Genomic DNA, 23,705 nt, shown 5'->3' with positions numbered 1-23,705 from the left:
GGCTTTGAACCTCCCACTTCTTATTTTTTACCAATCCTCTTCAATATTCTGATATCCACACAACTATGTGAGGCCAACTTTCTTCGAAAAGATGAAATTACATAATTGATTTGTGCATTGATAAAGCAATCCTGTTTTAAAATGTTTTAATCTTCAAAAGGGCCATTCCTTTCAGTTTTCTAATATCCCCCCATCCCACCATCTGCCATTTTCTTAAGCAGAAATTCAAATTTTTCTTTCAAGAATTTGGCTCCCCCTAAAAAATAAATACAATTTTTTTTACAAATGGTGGGGAGGAGAAATTCACTCAAAATTCTACCATTCTAATGCAATTTTTTTGTTTTTCTGTATTCATCTTTTTTCACACACATCTTTAGTCATAGTCATGTGGTACATTCTGCTATTTTTACCATCAAACATTTTCCATGTTGCTACATAGCAATAGCTTTCATTTACAGTTACAACATAATCCATAAAGCGAGTATTCATTATTTATTTGACCATTCTGTACTGGAGGGCATTTAAATTGCCTCCAAAGTTTTACTTTCTTACAGTAATGGTATAGTGAGGATCTTTACGAATATAGCTTTTTTTTCTTATGAGTCATTAGGCAAGAGCCTAGGGAGTGAGATTCTAGGTCAAGTTATATGACTATATTTGGCATTTTTAATAGATTTTGACAACTTATTTTTTAATCTAACATTAAGTACTATAAAACATCTAAGTGTGATACTAAAATATTATGGGATATGAAAAATATCCCTTTTTCATGGATGTAGAAGGTGAAGGGTCTCTAAAGGTGATAAAACGAATACCTTTTTCAGTCCCTTGATTCCTCACTGCTTGAGGCATAATAAGCAAACATTCTACAAAGGTCCCTTCATCTGGTGAAACTAAAACCCTATTTTGAGGTTTCAGTAAAAGGGCAAAAAAAGACCCTACTGAGAAAGTGTCTGTCAGATTTCTAGGCATGATAGTACTTATTTTTATTCAACTTGTAATTCTTTTTCTCAAGACCTGACTCCTCTCTAGACACCACTTGACTCTTAGTCATGAATAAATGAACGGATGACATCAAGAATGAATAAGGGAGAGAAACCAGAAAAATGGCTTCAAAGAAACATAACAGAAACATTCTCTTACTTCCTTACTTCTTACTATTAACATCAAGAAAACATGCCAGCCAATCTTATTCATTCTGTGATATCTTGATCATTAAATACTTTCCCCTTTTTATCATTATTCATACATGAAATATCTTTTAATTCATACACAAAAATGGAGACATAGAAAGCCCCCCACCTTCCAACAACAAAAACCCACTGCTACAGTATGATGGACATAAGAAAAAACCTGAAAGAGGACGTGGTAGCGGTTAGCACGTCTGCTTTACACGCAGACACCCCAGTTCGCACCCCAGTGGAGCCACAGTCCATGGTCTACGGCCATGCCACCCTGAACAAGCCCGATGTCTGATCTCGGAAGCTAAGCAGCGTCGGGCCTGGTTAGTACTTGCATGGGAGACCGCCTAGGAAGACTAGGTGCTGTAGGCATAAATAATAATATAATAATTTTTAAAAATCTGAAAGAACACAAAATCAAATATACTAGAAAATATAATAGGATCCACTATATATAGACTTTTGCAATTTGCTTTTTATGTAGCTTTTAAGTATAACTTTTCATTATGAAATATTTACAGCATGCAGAAAATTATAGGAACTCACCAACCAGCTTTGTCTGATCTTAACCTTTTGCAATATTTGCTTTAAACTTTTAAAAATAAATTATAGAGTTGAAGCCCCTTCTGTGGCCCTGTCCTCTATTCCCCTCCCTCCTTCATAGAGACAAACCACATCCTGATTGGCTTATATATCATTTCTATGCATGTTTTTACATTTGTATTACATAAGTATGTTTCAGTAAAATATATTTACCTTACATCATCAATTCTAAGATTATGTTTGTCCACACTATAACGTTTTTAAAATTGGGATGCATCTTATAATCCATAATAAAGCCTTACATCATAATTTAAAAGGTTTTCTCCTTTTTTCAGTGTACATTAAAATAATGGTGCATGTCAGCATAACTGTTTTAGATTCTATAAAATGTGGTAATACTGTTTTACAGTTTTTAATGAAATGTAAATGCTATCATAGTAGACATTCTACAACTTCATGTTTTCACTCAATACTATGTTCTTGAGATTTACTCCTGTCATTACTTACATGCAACATCTTTAAATGTCTTAATTCACCATTACATGCCACAGGACTAGGAGTCATTGCGGTAAGGAGGGAGTCCTATGCTTACTGGTGGAAATGGTAACCGTTACATTCAAATGCGTGTGCTTGACCAAAATAAAGAGAAGATGTAAAAAACAAGATGGATATAAGAAAAAAGGGAAGGAAAGAAGAGAAACAGAAGACACTGCCTGCTTAATCTGTAAGTAGCTAGGGACAGCAGACATCTGAATAACTAAACATGATAACTCAGGAATAAAAATGATAAGGAGGAACTGTCTCCTGGAATTCTGTGCTGCTGCTACTCCAGAGCCCAGCCAGAGATGCAACTTGCTCATGTCAGCCACGCAGGCACCAAGACCCCAGGTTCTTCCTTTACACAGCCAACTCCTCTCACTCACTCAAAGTGGACCGAACACCAGCATCATGATAAGGCAGATCACAGTGACAGAGAGGGGGAAAGAAAAGTAGCATTTACACAATCAGTCTTTGTTTCCTCTGACTTCTCTGTCCCTTCACCTCAACCTCATCTCTCCACTCCCCTCTCTCTGCTCATTTATATTCCTCTTCCTATTATTTTAGTTGAGGAAATCCAGTTCAAAGACCTACATCCACTGTCTGACTGCTCTCCTACACACACACACACACACACACACACACACACACACACACACACACACACACACACGCCATAGTAATCCCTAAAGTACTAGATTTTGCTGATGGTACAAAAGAAAAATTCCATTACTGGTTCCTAAGACCAAACTCTAATTTTAGCTTATGGAGAGTTAAAAAAATGATAGAATTATATAGCTCCTGATAGCATTTTCTTTTCTCGTTCTATATGATCCAAAAATACTTTGCTGGAGGCAGATTTTTTTAAAAAGGGCCTCAATAAGTATTTCTACTAATACACAGAGCCCTTACCTTTCAGAATCAGAGAACATATTGTGATTATTCTTATAGGGATGTATTATTTGCTAATTAATTCATCTATGTGTATTTGCCCCTTCACCTTATTTAACCCTAAGCCAGTTGGAAAAAAAAAAATGATACTGCTTTATTTATCTAATACCAATTGACAGAGAAATGCCCACATATAAGCATATTTTTAAAGAAATAAAAGTATTACTGAATTCATTCATGTTACTATAAAAGAAAAATAGAATTCTTAAATTTATTAATGAACTCTATCTTTTTATCTTTAATGAAGGTAATATTTTAAACTCTAGTGTATTTTATTTAATATAGGATAACAGAACCAAACACCCCAAACCGTATTACTGGTTTTCTTTCCCTGAAACATTACTGTAACCCATAAAATCCTCTAGTGTGCTAGTGTTTGGGAGCATTGTGCAACTAAAGTTCCTGTTACCTGCTGATGTATTTGGAGTGTGTTTGAACATAAATTATTGGAACATTCTTTCAACTCTCAAATTTGATTAACATTTTCTGTCAAGTTATCCTAATTAACCTAAAGCCTTCAAGCTTCAGGATTACTGCTGCCAGTTCTGTATAATCGTTTGTTTAATGCACAGTCAGTTCTAATACTCTCCAAGATGAAATTGCAAATATAAACCCTTTTTGATTTCTACTAATTAACTAGACATCGGAATGTGCCATGCCCTATAATCTGTATTAATGTGTAAACACAAGTTTTGCCTACTTCATATGAAACATTCAGAAAGAACTTATGAAACAATTTCTTCAGAGAAGGACTGTCATTTGTTCAAAAATTTCACTGAATGCCTACTATGTGCCAAGTTCTGTGCTGGAGAGAACAGATATAATTGTAAACAAGACAGATATAGACAGACTCTGCAATCACAGACCTTCCTTATGACTAGTAAGGAAAAGAGACATTAACAAATAATTACAACTAAATAGTGAGAAAGCTAATGCCACAACTTGTGCCTTGCACAGCACCTGCCAAAGTTAAGCTCAGTACATACTGTTATCAATACCTCAATTTCAAAAATACAAGTACCGTATCCAGTAAAGGACTATGCTGAATTTATAAATCAGGAGTGACACAAGGGGAGGTTAAGAGATAACAAAGTCATGCTTCAAATTAAAACTGTAGCATAGTGGTGATGGGTGCACAGCACTGTAAAAGTCCTCAATGCCACTGAAATGTACACTTAAATTGGTTAGAACTGTAGATTTCGTTATATATATTTACCAGAATTTTTTAAATAGCATAAAAAATTGCATTCGATTCTTAAATGTTTAATGAACTTCGTCAACGACTTTAGAACACATGAGCACTTCCAAGTCTCAGAATGGTGTACAAAAGGTGGAGAGAAGAAGCCATAAAGCATGCAACTGAAAACAGATAGAAAACATGAAATTACTTTGCTTTGATTCTCTTCCAGCCTTATAACAGTCATTCAGTTCACCTTTCCTGCTCACATATCAGGCTGTAGGACACAGTTGCGGGGGCGGGGGAGCCAACCCTCGAAACTGGTTTCACGACAAATTCATAGTTTCCAATCTTGACTGAGTTCTCAGAACTGTTATCAATTCTTTTCCTTATCACTAATCAGCTCCCAAACCTTTGCCACTCTTCTAAACTGCTACTCAACCCCACATACCACATTTAACAAAGAACTTCTCAGGGTAAACAAAGGCCCCCTCAGCCTCCTGACCCTCACCAACCCTACCTCCTTCTGCTCCAGTTCTTACTCTCTTCTCTCCAGGCCCTGAAGAGGTGGTACCTCAGGCAAAGCCCCCACCACCAGCTGTGTTCTAGATTCCATCATGTCCAACCTGCTCTCGAACCTCATTCCATCTCGTAACCACTTGGTAACTTCACCTTCTCCCTCTCTACAGGCTCCTTCTCCTCAAACTATCCTCATCTTTAACAAGTCATAACCCTCCCTTGACCCTAATCCTCCTCTAGCTACCCCTCAATTTCTCCCCTGGATATCACTTCCTCACTTCTTAGCCTGCACCTCCATCTCTACCTCTCATTTACTGCTCCGTGGACTACAATCAAGCCCCACTCCCTGCACACCTAGGCCAATGAGTGTATGCTGGCCAGAGTCACCAGTGATTTCCCACTGACTCAATTCAATGGGCCCCTTTCAGTCCTTTTTAAAAATAGGAAATCTCGGCCACATCTGACTGATGATGGGCAAGGCCACAGTTTACCCCATCGCCCAACTGAAAAATCTCTTTTCTGAGTCCTCCTACCCCTACTATTTCACCTCCTCAGTCAAAATTTCTTTTAACTAAAAATACATATAGAGTATTATTCTCTTGTGAAATATAAAAATACAGATAAGCTTATGGAATAAAATTAAAAATAATAATAAAGTACACAAGAGAAATAAAAACATATGTCCACACAAAGCCTTGCACAAAAATGTTCATAGCAGCACTATTTATAAAAGGCAAAAACTGGAAACAAGCCAGATCTCCACCAATATGTGATAAAAATTGTGGTACAGGCATACAATGGAATACTATTTAGCAATAAAAAGGAATGAACTACCATACGTGCAAAAACACGGGTGAATCTCAAAAGTATCAGACTGAGTGAAAGCTAGACACAGAAGAAAACATACTGTATGATTCCATTTACAGAAAATTTCAGGGAAAGCAAAACTAGAGTCACAGATCAATGGTTGCAGGGACTGAGTATAGGAGAAGACTGACTGCAAAGGGCCGTAAGGGAGCATCTTGGGGTGATGGAAAGGCTCTGTATCATGACAGTGATGGTAGTTACATAACTACACATATCCTCAAATTGTAGGCTTAAAATTGGTGAATTTTATCATATGTAATTATCTCTCAATAAAGCTTTTAAAAACTAAAGTGAGTCTTTTAGGATGTGTCCTAGTTAAGATTTCTAAATATGCATTTGTTTTCTAAAGTCTTAATTTTTATTTTAGTTCTACTGTAGTTCAATCTCACATGTATTGTTATGTTTCACATAACAACACAAACTCTTCTCTACTGATTAGAAACAATACATAGCAGAATTCTGTTTTATTTCCAGAAACCTTATCAAGGGCAACAATTTAAAATGTAAGTATGTGAATTGTTATTATCAAAGTGGCAGTATTTTGATTGTGATAAATTAGTATGTCTCTGATTCCACCTGCACAGCATTCTCATTTACTCTAAAACATAAAGATCCCTCTGCAGGGTATTTGCCCCAAAGACTTGAAAACTCAATCTGAAAAGATATTTGCACACTTATGTTCATAGCAGCATTATTCACAATGGCCAGGACATGGAAGTGACTGAAGTGTCCTACAATAGATGATTGGCTAAAGAAGCTGTGGTACATATATACAATGGAATATTACTCAGCCATAAGAAGAGGTGAAACACTGCCATTTGTGATAACATGGATGGACCTTGAGATAATCATGTTAAGCGAAATAAGCCAGACAGAAAAAGTTGAAAATCACATGATATCACTTATATGTGGAATATAAACCTAAAAGCAACAAACGAACAGGGCAAACAGAGACTCATGGACATGGACAATAGACTAGTGGTTATCAGAGGCGGGGGGTGGGGGAAGGAAGTAGATGGGTTAAAAGGGGTCAAATATGTGGTAACATTAAAGAATTTTTAAAAATAAATAAATTTTTTAAAAAGAGATTATTTGGGAACCTCATGAATGAAGACCTCAAACTCCAAAAAAGAACATTGGTCTGCACTTGATACACTGTACACATGAGGAAAATACAAGGCAAGAACTTCCTTCTTTTTCTTATATCTTTGAAATCGAAATGTATATTTTTCTTTAGCCCCACTCTCACCTCTAGCATCTAATAATTAATTATAGCACTTAAATAATGTTGACTCCTTAAAAATATTTATTTAATGCATAAATAAATGGACTTGCTGTCACCAAGAAACTCACATCCCAAACAATCTATATTCAAACCAATTTTGTAATGTTATTAACTTGCCTAATTTTAGTAACCAAAAACACATACACAGGTCACAAGTCTTTACCTATTAAGGCAGCTTTGTTAACCCTCAACTGGGGTAAGGCTATGAAAGTCTACCTAAAAAACACAAGATAGTGTATTAATGTATTTTCCTTTTTGTTTTACACACAGTTTCCAGAGTTATGGAATGATCATGCTATAATACAGGAAAGAAAAGGCTGAAGGCAACTAGTTTCCATTCACTTATTATTAGACTTAGAAAAGCTGATCAGTTTTGACAGTTCTACTAACTCACTGACTTGCTTTCCAAAAAACTCAGGATATTTCCAGCTAAATAGAGTAATTATCCAAAGATTAGTGACCAAATGATTAATTTATCCTCTTAAGTGACTATAAAGAATAGGGATTACACTGCCTTAACATTTTTCTAGAACCCATTCTCAGTTGTCACCAGACACCCAAAGTCATCATAATGAATTAAAAGAAGACAGATTAATTGGATTTAGCATTACTTTTACCCAATTCCCGCCCCCCAAGAGAATAAGAGTCTGCCTTTTAATTTAAATGGCTCAATATTTGCTTCCTAATCTGAATTACAAAAAAAAACAAGTACCATGTTTACAGAACTAATTATCATAGCATATACAAAACAAATGAACACTAACTTACAGAAAATACTGTGTTTTGAAGTGAATACCAAAAAACATACATTGCTCTTTTATGATTCCTGACCTTTGGTATTAGCGAGTCTCTTTCTGTCTGGTGTGTTGTCATGGGATTTAAAAAGACTACGTGGTTTCTATTTCTCAAACTCTGAGGAAAAAACACTTTAGTTAAACTTCCCTTTTCCTCCTCACTACACAACTCCCTCCGAAATAACTAGATATCAAATTGTTAGCAAGCCAGTACTTCCCAGTTCATCCCAGCCGGCACAACAGCAGACAAGCATGGTCAAAATACTGCCTTCAACCTTGACCTTTGCTTTAATACAGACCTTGTAAATGAATCCAAATGATATTAAAAGACGAAACAGTCGCTGGAAGAGTAAGGGTGTCTTGGCTTACAAAATAAGCCCTCTTCTTGCACAACTATCAATTCCCTTTCATCCACCCCCTGCTTTTACTAGTTTTTCCTCCTGGGTCACTGCACTTCCAGCACTTTCAGCCAGGCTTCAATCACAAGAGAGCAATTCAGGACCTGAGTTCTGGGAGATTACAGCACAGCACGTGACTCGACATACACGCCTACAGAGACGCTGTGCCAACCTGCTCAGTAACAATAGTGTTTGACATATCTGTTGTGCTTTACACATCCAAAGCACTTTAACATTCTATTATCTTACTCAAGTATCACAGTTACACTGTGTAACAGGAAACAAAGGCAAAAGACACCTGTGTGTAGCCAGGCGGCCAGTTATTATCTGAATTAAAACTGACTCCATTCCTGCCCAGTGAGCACCACCTGACCTCCTCCTCCTCTTCCTGTCAAACCTCGATGTCCAGTGAGTATACACACATAAGTCATGTTTCTTAATAAAGTGTACGATACGCCACCCTGGCCCTAGTCAATTTCATTTATTTTAGTTTTCTAGTAGTTTTCCTAGACAATTCTTTACGAGTGAGCCTACACTTAAAAGTTAGCTGTTTTCATTATGAATTGCGAATGAAGCAGCTGACTCGGTTACTAAACTCTGCAAAGGCTGATCTACATCTACAAAATAACATCACCTGCCTGTTAAACGAGTTTTCTAACACTGTCTCTATTTTACATTTAAATTAGAAATGCACAAATTAATTGAAATGATTCTAAGCTGTTCTCACAGTCTCCTGGCCTAGGACATCTTGAAAATAAGACTTACAGATTGGCTCAATGACATCATAAATTAAACGAAACAGTAAATGCCGATAGTCTCAGAGGTCATATTAAATTAAAGGGAAAAATGACTAAGTCTTAGGACTAAGTTTTGGAAATACTTAAGACAACGGTAGTAAAAGCACAATCCCACCTTTGGAAAGTGGCAAATGTGAATCAGAGAAATCTAAATGCTGGAAAGACTTCTTAAGGAATGAAGTTTTGTTACTTTTGAATAAGATGATTGCAGTGGAAACTAAGCTACCTAGCAGCAGACCCCAGGTCTGCTTAAGACAGAATTTCTGGGTTTCTATGATATTATTACATCATGTTCTTCTTAGAGACATATGCTCTTTACAGGGATCTACCTCTGGTCTCAACCTCACTCTGAGGCTCCAAGGTTACACATAACTTCCAGTTATCTGGCTGACATCATCCCCTGATGTTCTGCTGGCATTCACGTGCCTAACATCTGAGTCAGCCTTTTCCTGTCAACTCCTCTTCCTCATGGCCCTGGCTCCTATCAATGGCATCATCCTTGACTGTCTACATAACCTGTAGGGCCCAATACAAAATGAAAATGTGGGGCCTCTCAGTTCAAAAATTATTTAAATGCAGTCTCCATACGTAGGCACCATTTCTGTTTCTGTGTCACTGTCCACAACCATCATTCCCACAGTCTATCCTTTGAAATGTCTCACATCTGTCTCTTCATTCCCATTTCTACTGCTGTGCCTCAAATCTCACCTGGCTCTCATTCAGCCAAGGGCTTCATAGTTGGTGTTCCTATTTCTTTTCTTTTGCAACCCACTTACATCTTTTTAAGGCACACATCACAAACCTTCATTTTCTCCCCATTTCCTGTCTATTAAATAATGTCCAAATAACTTAACTCAGCATTCAAACCTTCCATTCCCCAGCTCCACCATCCTCTTCCAGATTTATCTTCTGTGACATTCCTCTACATATTCTAGGCTCTAGCCAAATCAAACTCTTTGTCATTGACTTAATAAGCCCAGCGTGTAGTCAAGTATAAAGAACCTGGGTCCTCATGCCAGAGACTTAAGTTCAAAGCCAGCCCCATTACTTACCAACCTCAGATGCCCATCTAAAATGTAATGATCATAATCACAGTTACAGGATCACTGAATAGATAAAACAAGATAATATAAAATACATAGAAAAGGACAAATAAACAGAGATTTATGGGCATGGACAATAGACTAGTGGTCACCAGAGGGTGAGGGAGAAGGGGAGAGAAGGGAGGGAGACAGATAGGATCAAAGGGGTTAAATATGTGGTGACAGAAAGAAATCGAACTATGGGAGGCGAACACACTATGTGATATATATATATGCCTTACTGTTAAATTGTATACCTGAAACTTATTGGATTTCATTAACCAAAGTCACTATAAAAAAATTAATTTAAAAATAAATAAATAAATAATAAAGTAGCCTCTACAAAAAAAAGAAAGAAAGAAAGAAAGAAAGAAAGAAAGAAAGAAAGAAAAGAAAGAAAGAAAGAAAGAAAGAAAGAAAGAAAGAAAGAAAGAAAAGGAAAAAAAACATAGTAAAACATTCATTATTAGACTGACTCCTAGCCCTTGCCCAGGCCTTGCACCCTCACCTGGAATACCTTTTTCTGTAAAATCTGCTGAGGAAAGTCTACGAATCCTTTAAAGCCTAACTCAAAAGATACCTCCATGAAGCCTTCCCTGATCAGCTTAGTCAATTCATTTTGCCTTCCTCTAAAATCTTATATCTTGTTAACACTGCATTTAACATGTGTAGAATATTGCCTTAGAGGTGTTTATGTACATAGCATTTTGTCTCCCCTCATAAGCCCTTAGGAGTATGGAATAAGTCAAATTCATTTGTTTCTCGCATGGCTCCTAATATACAGTTTGTGCTCCATAAGTTAAATCTCTATATCTCTTTTAAAAATCAATTTAAAAATAATTTTAAACACACATACATCCAGATTAATCAATTAAAGCTATTTTCAATTAGCCAGAGCCAGAGGAGGGTGAGGCAAGAAGAAAGAGAATGAGAGAACTGCTCTTGTAGACTTGAGCCTCTGAAGGATGAGATGTCACCTGGAAGAATAACAAAATCCCTGGCTAAGTATCCAGGTGGCTGATTTCCATCCCCACTCTCAACCCTAATAAAGGCCTTGATCAACACCAGGACTAAGAGCAGAGGAAAGAAGACGAGGGTGTGCCCCACCTGCCAAGGTGTGTCAGGTGAGAATCTAAGGACTAAGATAATCTCAGGCCTTTTTAATATTCCCATTTGTGATAACAAAGTTTTAATATATTTCACTGACACGTGTGCTCCTGTATTTTTAGATATTATATATAATTGCCAAGGCATTTGCTGCCACTAGAAGGGCTCATAGAGTAGAAAAACACAGAGCCCTAAATGCAATGAAATATGACTTAAAACTTTTTTAAAAATACCATTGGCAGTAACTTCAAATTAGCAAATATTGATAAAAATAAAACCTAACATTGTTAGAGTTCTCAGGAAGCCAGTATATATTGCTGGTGCAAAATAAACTGGTTCAAGTTCTCTATAGCAGCGGCCCTCAACATTTTTGGTACCAGGGACCGGTGCTCCTATGAGAATCTGATGCCTGATTATCTGAGGTGGAGCTGAGGCGGTGATGTTAGCGCTGGGGAGCTGCTGCAAATATAGATAAAGCTTCGCTTGCAGCTCACTTCCTGCTGTGCAGCCCAGTTCCTAACAGGCCACGGACTGGTACCAGTCCACAGCCCAGGGGTTGGGGATCCCTGCTCTAAAGAACAATCTGGCAATGTACAACAAATGCTATAAAGTTGTTCACACCTTTGAACTAGTAATCTCACTTTTAGACATATACCCAAAAGAAGCAATCTAAGGGGAGGAAAAACAACTGTTCAAAGACGTGTACAGATATGCTGCTTAACTGCCTAACACTGCCTGTGATTCAAACATGCAGCAAAGGAGGCCCAGGTGAGTAGTCTAGGGTAGACCAGTACGGTGCAATACCACACTTATTGAAAACATTAAGTAGGTACACTACATGACACAGAAAAACATACCTTAAAAAGAATGTTCACTGAGAAACAGAAAACAAAAGTAATATTTACATTTAAATCTCTGATTCTTTATTTAAGATTCTGAAATCCTAAATCCAAAGTTTTTTGTAACATAGCATCAACATTCACTTGGAAGCAAAACATGATCTAAACTCGCATGAGGGTATTTCTGATCTCTGTCTCACTTATTCTGAATATCCATACATTTTGTTGCAGAAATATCTATGTATTTGATTACAGAGTGCTGCTCAGGACTCCTCTGGGGATTGTTCAAGATATAGGTCTATGAAAAAAAGATATAGGTGTATGTACCAGGTAACTTTTTTAAAATTTAAAAAAATCTGAACCCCCAAAACATACACGACCCCAAGAGTTTCAGATAAGGGATTGTGGCCCTGTACTGGTTAACATCTATACATACAGAGCAACATATGTATATATGTACATCAGTTATAAATTTAAAAGACTTAAAGTTTGGTATTCCTAGATTTTTTTGAAAAAAGTCCTTGAAAGGAATGTATAATTACAAATACCAAAACAATAATTATAATTACAAATACCAAAACAATAAAACTAAACTTGTTATCATTTCTTTTTGCTTAGATTCAAGTAGATTTCTACAGAAGATTTCACAGCATTTCTAGAACAGGTCATCTGCCCTACTGAGAATCACTGACAGGCCCAAATTTATTGAAAGAAATGATAAACCCTCAGGTTTTATAAAGAATCAGCCAGGTAGCCCTTAAATATACTGATCTAAAATTTAAATCACTTAAAAGCATTACTTTAAGTCTTGTAGTTTAAATGAACATTTAAAATGTAACCATTTTTTATCCTGACAAAGACCCTGATTTTTTCTGGTGCGTGACAAAATGTGGTGGAAATGGTATATTTGCCTTTTCCCCCCACACCTTCATGCAAGTAACCTGTATGCCAGAAACACATAAGAACTACCAAAATAAGATGATTTTAGATTAGAAAATATCAACTCTGGATTTAATGTTTCCTATATAATTATGCATACAAACACAAATATGAGTCTATTGTCTCTTCTGACCCTTCTCTACCCCTTTTACACCCCCCTCCCCAAGAACAAGAAAATATCAACAAGAATTTAATGTACATTGAGCCTGGCTAGGGCTCAAGTGTGATTAGTACTGCATGATCTAGCGCTTAATGATTTTCCATCTGATATTAAATATCTCCATTTCTATCCAAAAATAAAATGTGGCCAAATAATCTAATCTTATTTAAAATCAGGTCACTTTACCAGTTCCAGCCTGTTCCATAAATAACATTTTTCTCTGAATAGGAAACAAAACGTAACACCTACAACTAAAACTCTATACATCAATCATTTATTCCTACAAAACAGCTTATTCCTAAGGCAAGTTTACTATTACAGTCATGAAAGTTAAAATCTCTAATGCTAATGGTGGACTTTTTAAAAAATCGATGTTTTTACTATTATAAAAGCAACACTTGTTCAACAGAAAAATTAGAAGCTACAGATAAAAAGTAAGAAACCCAAAAACATGGCACTCAGGGATAACTACAAAATTGGGGGTACTGCTGGCAAAGCTGAGTGTTACATTACTATAGGACAACAATGGCAACTTTCTCTCCCCATTTGCACTAAAACATCAATTAACTTTATGGAATGTCGTTGTTTAAACAACCATTGACAAATGTGAATCCTCTGAGATGCTGCCATTTGCAACTGGAACATGAAGACAAATCTAATAACGAGGGTAATTAAGCAAGATGAAAAGGTTTATACTATTAAAAACAGTCACCAGACTAACCCACTCCACTCAGCATTAATACCTATCCACCCAGAAAAGTCAATAAATATCTCCATTTAATGAGTAGCTGTTTTCCATTTTTGTAAAATGCATCTCAAAATTAGTTTTTGGATACAGTCTACGTTTGTCACAAGAATAAATTTTGACTTTCTGAACACACACAAAAGACTGTCGATACAATTTATTTTCTAGCAAAAAATGGGTAATACGTGAACTGCAGAGCAATAATGCACCTTTCCACTAATTTAACCACTGACCTTCCACTGTGATTTAACTATCTAATGATAGAAAAACATATCTTGGATTGAACTGAAAACTGCAGTCAATGTTGTCAAGGGCCCATACTGGAGGGGGAAGGCAGTACAGCTCTGCCAGAGAAGGGCATATCGGAAATTCTGGAGAGCACATTCAGTTACTAAAAAATTCAGTATTATAATTTTGTATTTAAAAAACAAAAGTAGAATCCTAACTATCTGCAAAATACAACTAAAAGTAAAGTGACAAAATCTTGGCTGATGGATAAATATTTGGCTTTATCTACTGAATATCAGGGATTCTCACTCAAAAGGTAAAACTACCTTTGGAGGTGTGTATCCATTTCAAGGACCATGGAATTGTTTATGTTTATTAAAAGGGAACAAAGGCGGTTATAAACACTGCTTTGGTCCATATACATTATTTCAAAACTGTATTTTATATGTACCCCATAATTCGAAGTTAGTGAAATGAAAAAAGACTTGCAGCTTGAGAATAAGGTAAGTTCTTCCCTCAGCTCTTTAGCTATAGTACCTACATGCAAGGTGGGGAATTATTTTTGTTGTTAATGATTCTTCAGCAAAGAAGGTGTGGGGGATGTACATTTGGTGCATGTATGTCTGAAAGCAATGACTTCCCTCATCATTCCAGTCTTGGAAAGGCTGGCCCTTTTTAAACAGAAAAATCACTCAAGTATATAACTAAGGACAGGTAGGCAGTTACTGGGTGGTGGGTCTGTGCAGTTCCCCAGGAATGTTGAAGTTGCTTTCTGAATCACTGCTAATAAAAACACCCATGGTTCGTGTGTGTTCAGAGCTCTGGTGAGCTGACAGTTCAGTGGTGTTTGAGATTTAGTTTGTTTTGTTAAGGCTTGTTTGTTTGTTTAATTTGCACTTAAGATCAGATCTTTAGTCAGGTTGTGATAACTCTGAATGGTATTCTTTTATAAAAACAACTTCACAGCATTTCTGATAACTTGGGTAGCAAACACTATTAAAGTTCTAGAGAACATGTAGGTAAATATGCAGAACATAGTTTCAAGAGGGGAAAAAAGGCAGGGTTCTACATTTCAAGTACATAAGCATAAATTTTTACCCAGCTAGAAAGATGCTCTTAAATTCAACTTAATGTATGTAAACATTGATATCATGTGACCCATCCCTAAACTGTGCAAGTTTACTTTCTTATCTATAAATGAAGGTAATGACACACTACAAGACTCTAAAAAATAATGTATATGAAAGCCCTTTCTTTATGGTAAAGGCTATATAAATTATCACTTAAATATGTATTATCTTAAAAATGCCTTTTACAGAATGTTGGATTAGAATTGGTTGAAATTAGGTTCTGTCTTCCACTTTAAGCTTAATTCATAACTCATGTGAATGAATGCATGCTATCCCCCAAACATTCCAAGTGCATCAAAAATATAACAGAACACTCCAAGTTGCATGAAATCATTGTTATGTTCCATGGTTGCCACAAAAGGAATAAAATGGGCAGCTGTTTCATAAGAATTTTACAAGGACTAACAACCACACTGAGGAGAGAAGTGACATAAATAAAGGCATAGAGGCAAAAGACAGAAGGACAAACTTGGGAAAGTGCAAGACCTCCAGCTTGGCTGGAGCATAAAGAGCAAGAAGGGAGAGAATGAGAGGCAAAGCGACAGGGTCAGACAAGGGCAGAGCTTCAAGGAAGGCCCTTGGTGTAAGGAGTTCAGTGTTTCCCTGGAACTAATGGGTATCACTGACGACAGCTTTTTAAACAGAAAAATCACTCAAGTATATAACTAAGGACAGGTAGGCAGTTACAGAGTTATAACAATAATTGAGGCCAAAAGTAATGAAGGCATGAATTAAGACACAGCACTAAAGGAAAATAAGAGATTGATTTATGAGGCATTAAAGAGGTAAGCACAAAAGGACTTGGACTGACTTAACAAAATAAGTAAGGTAAGGGGAGAAATAAGAAATTAAGATGAACTCCAGGTTTCTGACTCAAGCAATCAGAGGTGTCATGCGCTGAGAGAATTCAGAAGAAATGTTATGTCTATTTGTAAATACGCTGTTGTTTTTGGTGGTAGGTGAGGGTTATATGGGATGGCTAAAAAATGAGTTCATTTTAGTTGAGTATGATGTACCTATGCATCCAAATGGAACTGCCCAGAAATAGTAAATATGGGTCTTGAACACAGAGGAAAGATTTGGAAATAACCCCAAAATAGTGGCTGGAGCCATGGGGCTTATGAGACACCCAAGGGAGGCAGAAAAAATGACGCAAGTATGTGGCCTCAAGGAAATGCAACATGGGCTCCAGGACTCATATAAAAAGATACATCACATCAACGGCAGAGAGTTCAATTTATTCTAAAAGACACCTCAAAATCTCTCCTGATATTATTCTGTTATGCTTTTGTTTCTGCTTGATTTGGTTCTTTCGGTAGTTAATTTTATTGATAAAAATTCTATGATAAAAACACCCAGAGAGTACTCAAATTGTTGTATTTAGTTAGAACTCACTATACACTATTCATACTATTCACACCATTCAATCTTGTCCTGAACTCAGAAACATTCTGGAAATGGAGTATGACATACACACACTATACTCATATCTTTATTATTCCAAAATCCTGGAACCATTTTTGTGGTCCAATGACTTATATTTTAGCAGGCAGTTCAGATGAATTTACATAGAATATAAGATTAGATGTTTTAAGATGGGGGAGAGTGAAGGAAATTCAAGTACAGCAGCTGCCTTAAGTGAGTTCTCCTACCTTTTCAACCTCTCTTCCACTGCAGATAACACTCAAGGTATTTTACCTATAGTGAAAGATGCAAAGGGCCAAGAAGCAGATAATTTGTTCACTGTAACCAGCTTAACAAAGCACCATTACTAAAAACTTTCTTAAGATATAGAAATGATCAGTTATACAGGACATTTTCCCCACCAAAAAAAAGAAAAAAAAAAAAAAACCTCTTAGCATAAAGGCCAGACAGAGCTGTTCAGTTCTAAGCTATAGCCAAAACCTTTTATGTATAAGTTTAGGTGTGGCATACAGCTACAGTATGTAGATATTGGCATAACTGTAAACGTGGTTTTTTTTTTAACCTTCAGGAAGCACTAACTTACTTAAAGTTTCAGTGGTGTTAGTAAGACTATATACTAAGAGGTGTTGCAAGGTGCAGTCATCCCTAAATGCTACTGAATGTCCTACTTCATGATTATAACCATCTGAAGAGCAATCTACTTCAGCATAAGGAAGGCAGCGTTCCATCAAAGATTGAAGCCAAAGAGCTTCTCATTAGGGACCTTTTTGATAGTCCACTTTTCTTCAAAACTATTGAATATTTAAAACCTTGATTTGTACTTTAAATATCCGAGAGGAGGATAATGTGCCTTTGGGGAATTACTAAAAGAAGTAGGGGTCTTCCTGACCAAGCCTCTACACCACAAGGACATATATCTTCGAAAGGATATCATTAAATACTCTAAAGACTGATTCTGAAAACATACTTGCTTTAAATAGATATTTTTTAAAGGTCCATATACCATTAAAATATTTTTCTTTCTCCAGGAAGAATGCAAACAAATTAACTAGATAATATCCTAGTAAGATCCCAGAGAATGTCTATGGCACTGCATTAGGAAAATAAAAAGAACCCTAGACTCTTTATCAGCTCCATGAAGGAACTAAAAATGCATTTTCCAATATCCAGTAAAGTTGTAATTTCTAAGGGAAAATAATGTTCCAGTTAATTGTAGCATCCGTTTGAGTTTTCTCAAAAGTGTCTAATTCCCCTCCACCCAGGCAAGGAGTGTATACATGTGAACAGGTGAAAACTTAACTGAAAAGAGACAACTCGAGCTCAGTTTGCTCCCTCTGAACGACATAACTGACACAGCAGCATGTGCAAGGCATATCTGAATGCCATGTCCTTGGCAGCCACGATAACATACTAGAGCTATAATGCACTCAACATTTTTCATTAGTTCTACTGCCTAACTTAGGGCTCAGCTTGCTTCTCTTTCCAAAGTCTTAATTTCACAAAGTGAGATTTATTACCATAGAGAAAGAGGCCATCAAATGCCTTTCCCAACTCCCAGCATTTAATGGAATTTCCTTAGAATTTCAGCCTTTTAAAATAAGATTGAGTCCCGGTATATTGCAAAAGCCTCAGGAAAGTATTTTATCTGTCTTTTTACTTATTGGTATCCCACAGCAGATCAAAAGCTCCTTAGGAACAGCTGTCTCTCTCAGTTACCATTTCCAGTGCCCAGATACTTGATAAACATTTGTACAAAGAATGAGGAGTAACATTAAGATATGTAAACTCACTTATTTCTTAGTGCAAATGAATTACTTCAGGTCCTTTCCTAAGAAACTTTGGGTGGATCATCAGTTATAGAGGAAGAGTTAAGAGAACCCTGAAAAGAAGTGAGCCTGAGTAAGGCTCTTCTTCAGTTCTGCCTAGAAACATTGGCCTCTTGGGATCAGATCAAAGAAACATGGTTCTTCACAGGGAACCCCAGACTTTTACTTGAATGCCATACGAAATTATCTCTTTCTCCATGGAAGTCTCTCTACATTTCAAAAAGCCATTTCCATGAGACATTAACAACTGAAAGTTGTTTACTGATAGCAAAGTTGATCAAGAAACAGGGACCCTGATCTTTCAGACTTCTTTTCTAACCACAGAATTCCTGGTCTAGTACTCAATCAATTGCTAATGCTTGACTTAGTAACAAGATAAAGAATCCAGGATTACAGAATGTTATCTAGCCAATGCAATATGATCAATCGTTAAAAACCCAGCTTCTGGAATCAGATAAATTTGAGGTTGAATCCTGGCTCCACTGCTTACTTAAATTTGTAAACCTGGGTTATCGCATCTGGAAAGAAAGACATTAAATAAAGTCAATCCCATGGGCTTGCAGTAAGGTTTAAACAGAAATGCATGTGAAGTGCTTAGCACTTGGCTGGCACATAGGAAGTTCTCAAGAAATGTGAACCATCATTTGGAAACCTCAGTTCCCAATTCACCACCACCTTGAGTATCCTTGGGCTAATCACTGTGAAGAAGCTAATGAAAACATGGAGATAATTAACTGCCCTCGAAGGCTGGGACTATCAATAATGAAAAAGGTAATAGAAAATGGATCAAAACTTTGAAAAATAAAAGCCTTAAACAATTCCTGATATTTTTGTGTTGTACTTGAAGCCTACATATGTTTGATCACAGATGACTCAGCATCAGTGAAAAAGCCTAAACAATCAAACTTCAAAGCAGGTATTCTCAAATACTCCAGCACCCATTGTAAATGACAGACTCTATGAAATACCCGTTGCGCAGTGGGAGGAGGTATCTGGCCCAGCATTAACTGGCCCAACATCTATCCTGTCACTCTTTTTTCACAGATGAGATTAAATATGTTTTCTTCCTCATACCTTAAAATTCACCTGCTGTACATGTATTATACAGTGTCCAAGTAAAGGCCAGTGTTCAATCAAGCTGCTATGTTACACAGGGCCATTACAAGTGCACAGGGCCCATCAGAGGAATCAGATAAAGGGTACCAAAGCGCAAGCTAGTTTTCAGTCTCCATTTACCCTGAGGTGGGCACCTCTGTGCAAGGGCACAACCGAGCATGGCAATTATGCAGATAAGCACAAAGATCTTCAGTATTTAAATGGCATACCTGTATAACTATTTGTGTGATACACACGCACACATACTCAAACGTGACGGAAAGTTGTCAAGGACTTAACTGAGTAAATGGAGGAAGATATTCACCAAAACTAAAACTATAGTGTTTCAAAAATTTCAAGAGCAGGTTCTTGTCTCCTCTCTCACCTTCTGCTACCCAGTATTGAGATATTGTAGCCAATAAGAACTTGGTAAGTGGAGGCTTCGACACTGCAAAAGTGATTCCTGGCAAAGCTGGTCTTTTTCCAGCAGATGCTCACCATCTCGAAAAAAGGAAGGAAAAAAAAAAAAAACAAGACAACAATGGATCTACTCACCTGAGCTTCCAAAAACAGTAGTAAACTAAAGACTGTTGTCTTCTTGTTTTGACTGCATTAAAAACCTATAATCCTAGGCAAGAATATACTAAATGCTGACGGAAATAGTCTTACAATGGTTAAGGAGTCTGTCAATCCAGACTCCTTGAGCCTTTCCTTCCCAGATAGATACCTGATACTCAGAAAAGACACAAAATTATTTTTGTTTACTCTTACATATTCATATCTATCCTGCTAAACTTTATAATGTTTTCCTTCCTTAAAAAGTAAGTATATGATATTACATTTTTAACACTTTGTATCTAGCCCTGTGACCTGCATAACACAGCAGCTTCAAGAGCTATGAGCTATTTATGGAACAGAAATTCCAGGGTAAATATGGTACCTTATTTAATACATGCACAAAGAGACAATGTACAAGAATATTCACTGCAGAGGTGTTCATAGTAAGTTTGGAAGTCATCTAAATATCTATTAAAGGGAGAACGCATAAAAAGTATAATAAAGAATTTAAGCTACCAGCTCAAATTGAGGTATTACATATAGATAAATTGCAGACATAACAGAAGAAAAGCAAATTCCAAAATGATATATATAACATTATTTATATAAGATTTTAAAACTCAACATTATCTCTGCCTTAGAATTTAAGTTTTGCATATTCATTACATGCACACTAAAAACCTAAGGAATATTCACTCCAAAAAAAATATAAAATTGAAGTTAAAAAAAGACTATTAATCACATAAAGTTCCCCAAATGGCAGGGAGGGAGCCTGATTTTAGTAATGGAAATCACTTAGTCCTTTAAGTCATAAGATGTGCGTTCTACCTCCATTCTGCTACTCACCAATATACTATTTCACCAAGCTTCAGTAGGCTCACCTAAAATGGGGTTGACAACTCCTGCTTACAGGATGAAGTGAAATAATGTATGTAAAAGAGTTATACAGAAGGTCTTGGACTTGTTTTTTGCCTAATCAGTCAAGAGAACACGAAATAATGCCCTACACAGAAAAACATATTGAGTCTGCATCTTTTTCATGTAGTCTGGTAAATTGTTAAATACCACGAAGAACACAACAGGAAAGGGCAAGCCCTCACCTTCCTCTTCCCAGTCCCTAAACTAGCTACTTCCTATGTTTTCTATATTCAGCACAGAGTGCCCCCTACTTCCCCCAAAAAAACACGAAACCGTGGCTCTTGGAGGGCTCCCTTCAGAACTCCCCTTTACCTTGGAATAAATCTGTTTCATCTCATCAACCCTGCCTTCCCCCAACACACACATCCCGGAGGCAGATGTACAAACCCAATGGCCATGGTCATGAAATAGACAGTAAAAACGACAGTGCTGTGTTGTTGGGTTTGGATGGTCTGTTAGTTTTCAAAAATTAAGAGGAAAGTCTACCGTAGACTCTTAGCCAGTGCTCTGCAGAGAGGAAGCAGGAAGATCTAGGCAAATTAAGTTAGGCGACTTGTTTCCAAACACACAGTCCCTACATCTGGATTCAATATAAAGACAGGCTCACCGAGGCCCCAGGAGCGGCAGGCTGCGTTTGCGATTGGACAGACCCGCATCTCACACCCTCGCGCACCCTCCAAAGAGCACACGAGAGCGCAGACACACACTGCGCACGAAGGATTCGCTCCGGGGGTCTGAGCCTGTCCCCCGGGGCTGGCCGGGGCGGGCGTTTGGTCTCACCTGTCTTGAAGATCATCTGGTTATCTTCCGCGGACCCGAAGGTCTTCAGCATGGACACGAAGAGCACCCCGCAGGCGTTCTGGATGCCGAACACCGACCCGTTGCACCACATGGCCGCCAGCATCACCAGCCAGCCCCAGCCGCCCTCCGGAGGCTGAGGGGGCTCGGCGCCCGCCGGCCGCGCCAGCTCCACCTCCGCCCTCTCGGCGGCCGTCTCGGGGCCGTCAGAGGGTGCCAGGCCGGGCAGCAGAGCGGCCCCCCCAGGCGTCGGGTCGAGCAACTCTGCCTCGCTCGTCCCCCGCGTGGCGGCGGGCTTGGCCGGGGAGAGCACCATGGCCCCAGGCGGCCCCTTCGGGCGCCGGGAGAGCGCTGGGGGCGCGGGCTCCCGCCGGGCTCCCGGAGGAGCTGCCCAGAGCCGGCCGGCCGGGCTAGCGAGGCCGAGGCGAGAGCCTGGAGCCCCCGATGGGAGGGCGGCGCAGGGCGCGGAGGCTGCCGCGAAGAAGGCGGCTGCGCAAAAGAGCCTCAGGGTTTGGGGCGCGTGCCTCCTGGGCCACAGCTACGAATCCCGGGGCGCCGCCGCCGACTCTTAAAGACGCCCCCTGCCCCGCCAGCTGGGGGCGTGGCCAGAGTCTCCAGACGATTGGGCTTCAGGAGAGCGGAGGCGGGGCCCACCTCCCACCCCCCGCGGAGCGCGAACCCAGGTGCTCACGGTTGGCTGTGTCTGCGCGCGCGCCCACTGTGGGGCCTCCTCCTACCCAGTGGGGGGTCACAGATGTGTAGGTCACCCCGCCTCAAAGTGTTAACGGAAGAGGTGCGTCGCCTCCTGGGTGCAGGCTGGGTGGGTCAGCAGGACAGCGGTCTAGGATCTTTAGTCTCAGCGCACTGACACTGCCTCACAACCAAATAAATGTTGTCTCTGTTTTGTTTTGGTTTTGGTTTTTTTTGGCATTCACCTCTAATTACTAATTATAACATGTAAGAAACATTATGCCACCTGCTTACTTAAAAAGGAAGTCGGAAGGATCAGAGGCCTTATTTAATTACTTCATTTCTTCATACAGTTTCCAATGAATACTTGGCACATCGTAGGTGCTCATTTTGGAAGATGCAGACTGTAATACCAAAGTCTACAAATAAACATTTTTGACGGCTACTTTTAAACTACGGCACAGATGTTTTCACTTCAAACAAAAACTACATTTATATGCAATTCCTGTCTCCCTGAAGCATGGAACAACAATGTATGTAAAAGAAGGGAAGACCTATGCAATACTGAGCACACTTCTTAATTTCTCAGTTACTCAGATTCAACACTTCAAAATCAAAATATGCTAGTTACTTTACATACCCACCACTGTGATGGAGTACACAGATAAGTATGATAGATCACTTTTCTTACTCTACCAGTTCATAAACTAAGAGGAAAAAGCCTTCACATAGAAGGTTCACATGATAAACGTTATAATACATGTTCAACAAAGTGGGATGGAACCAGTAGATTATCCTCACACACTAAAGAAGAGCTTCTACAGCAAGTAGCCTTTGAGGTGAGCCCTGAATCAAACAGTGAACTTCAGTGAGCAAAGAGAGGGGAAGAGCATTCTAGATAATATAGTGTAATCTAAGAAAAAGCAGGGTGTGTTTGAGGAGCAAGGAACATAACTCAAGTATAATGTGTCTTCAGGATAGGGTTAGAATAATAAACTAAGAATAGTCACACAAATGCACAAAAATGAATGTACAAGGATATTATTCCATCACTGCTGGAAGTAAGGGAAAACTGGAAGCAAAAATGTACATCAGTAGAAAATTAGTTAAATACAT

At 38.2% G+C, this 23,705-nt stretch overlaps 1 protein-coding gene and 1 pseudogene across 1 annotated transcript in view; one reads left to right on the top strand and one right to left on the bottom strand.

The window, feature by feature from the left end:
* SLC16A10 (solute carrier family 16 member 10) overlaps window positions 1-22,215 on the bottom strand; it is a 96,087-nt gene extending 73,872 nt beyond the window's left edge. Inside the window, exon 1 of the mRNA XM_039870499.1 lies at window positions 21,882-22,215. Coding sequence (XP_039726433.1) covers window positions 21,882-22,215 — 334 coding nt within the window. The remainder of the gene's footprint in view (window positions 1-21,881) is intronic.
* On the top strand, window positions 1,438-1,553 carry LOC120610257 (uncharacterized; annotated as a pseudogene).
* Window positions 22,216-23,705: the final 1,490 nt, after the last annotated feature.

This window comes from Pteropus medius, unplaced genomic scaffold (assembly GCF_902729225.1).
Source record: "Pteropus medius unplaced genomic scaffold, Ma_sr-lr_union100, whole genome shotgun sequence".
In the NCBI taxonomy this organism is placed as follows: Eukaryota; Metazoa; Chordata; class Mammalia; order Chiroptera; family Pteropodidae; genus Pteropus; species Pteropus medius.
Note: the sequence above shows the minus strand (reverse complement) of the source record. Positions and strands in the feature narration are given on the sequence as shown.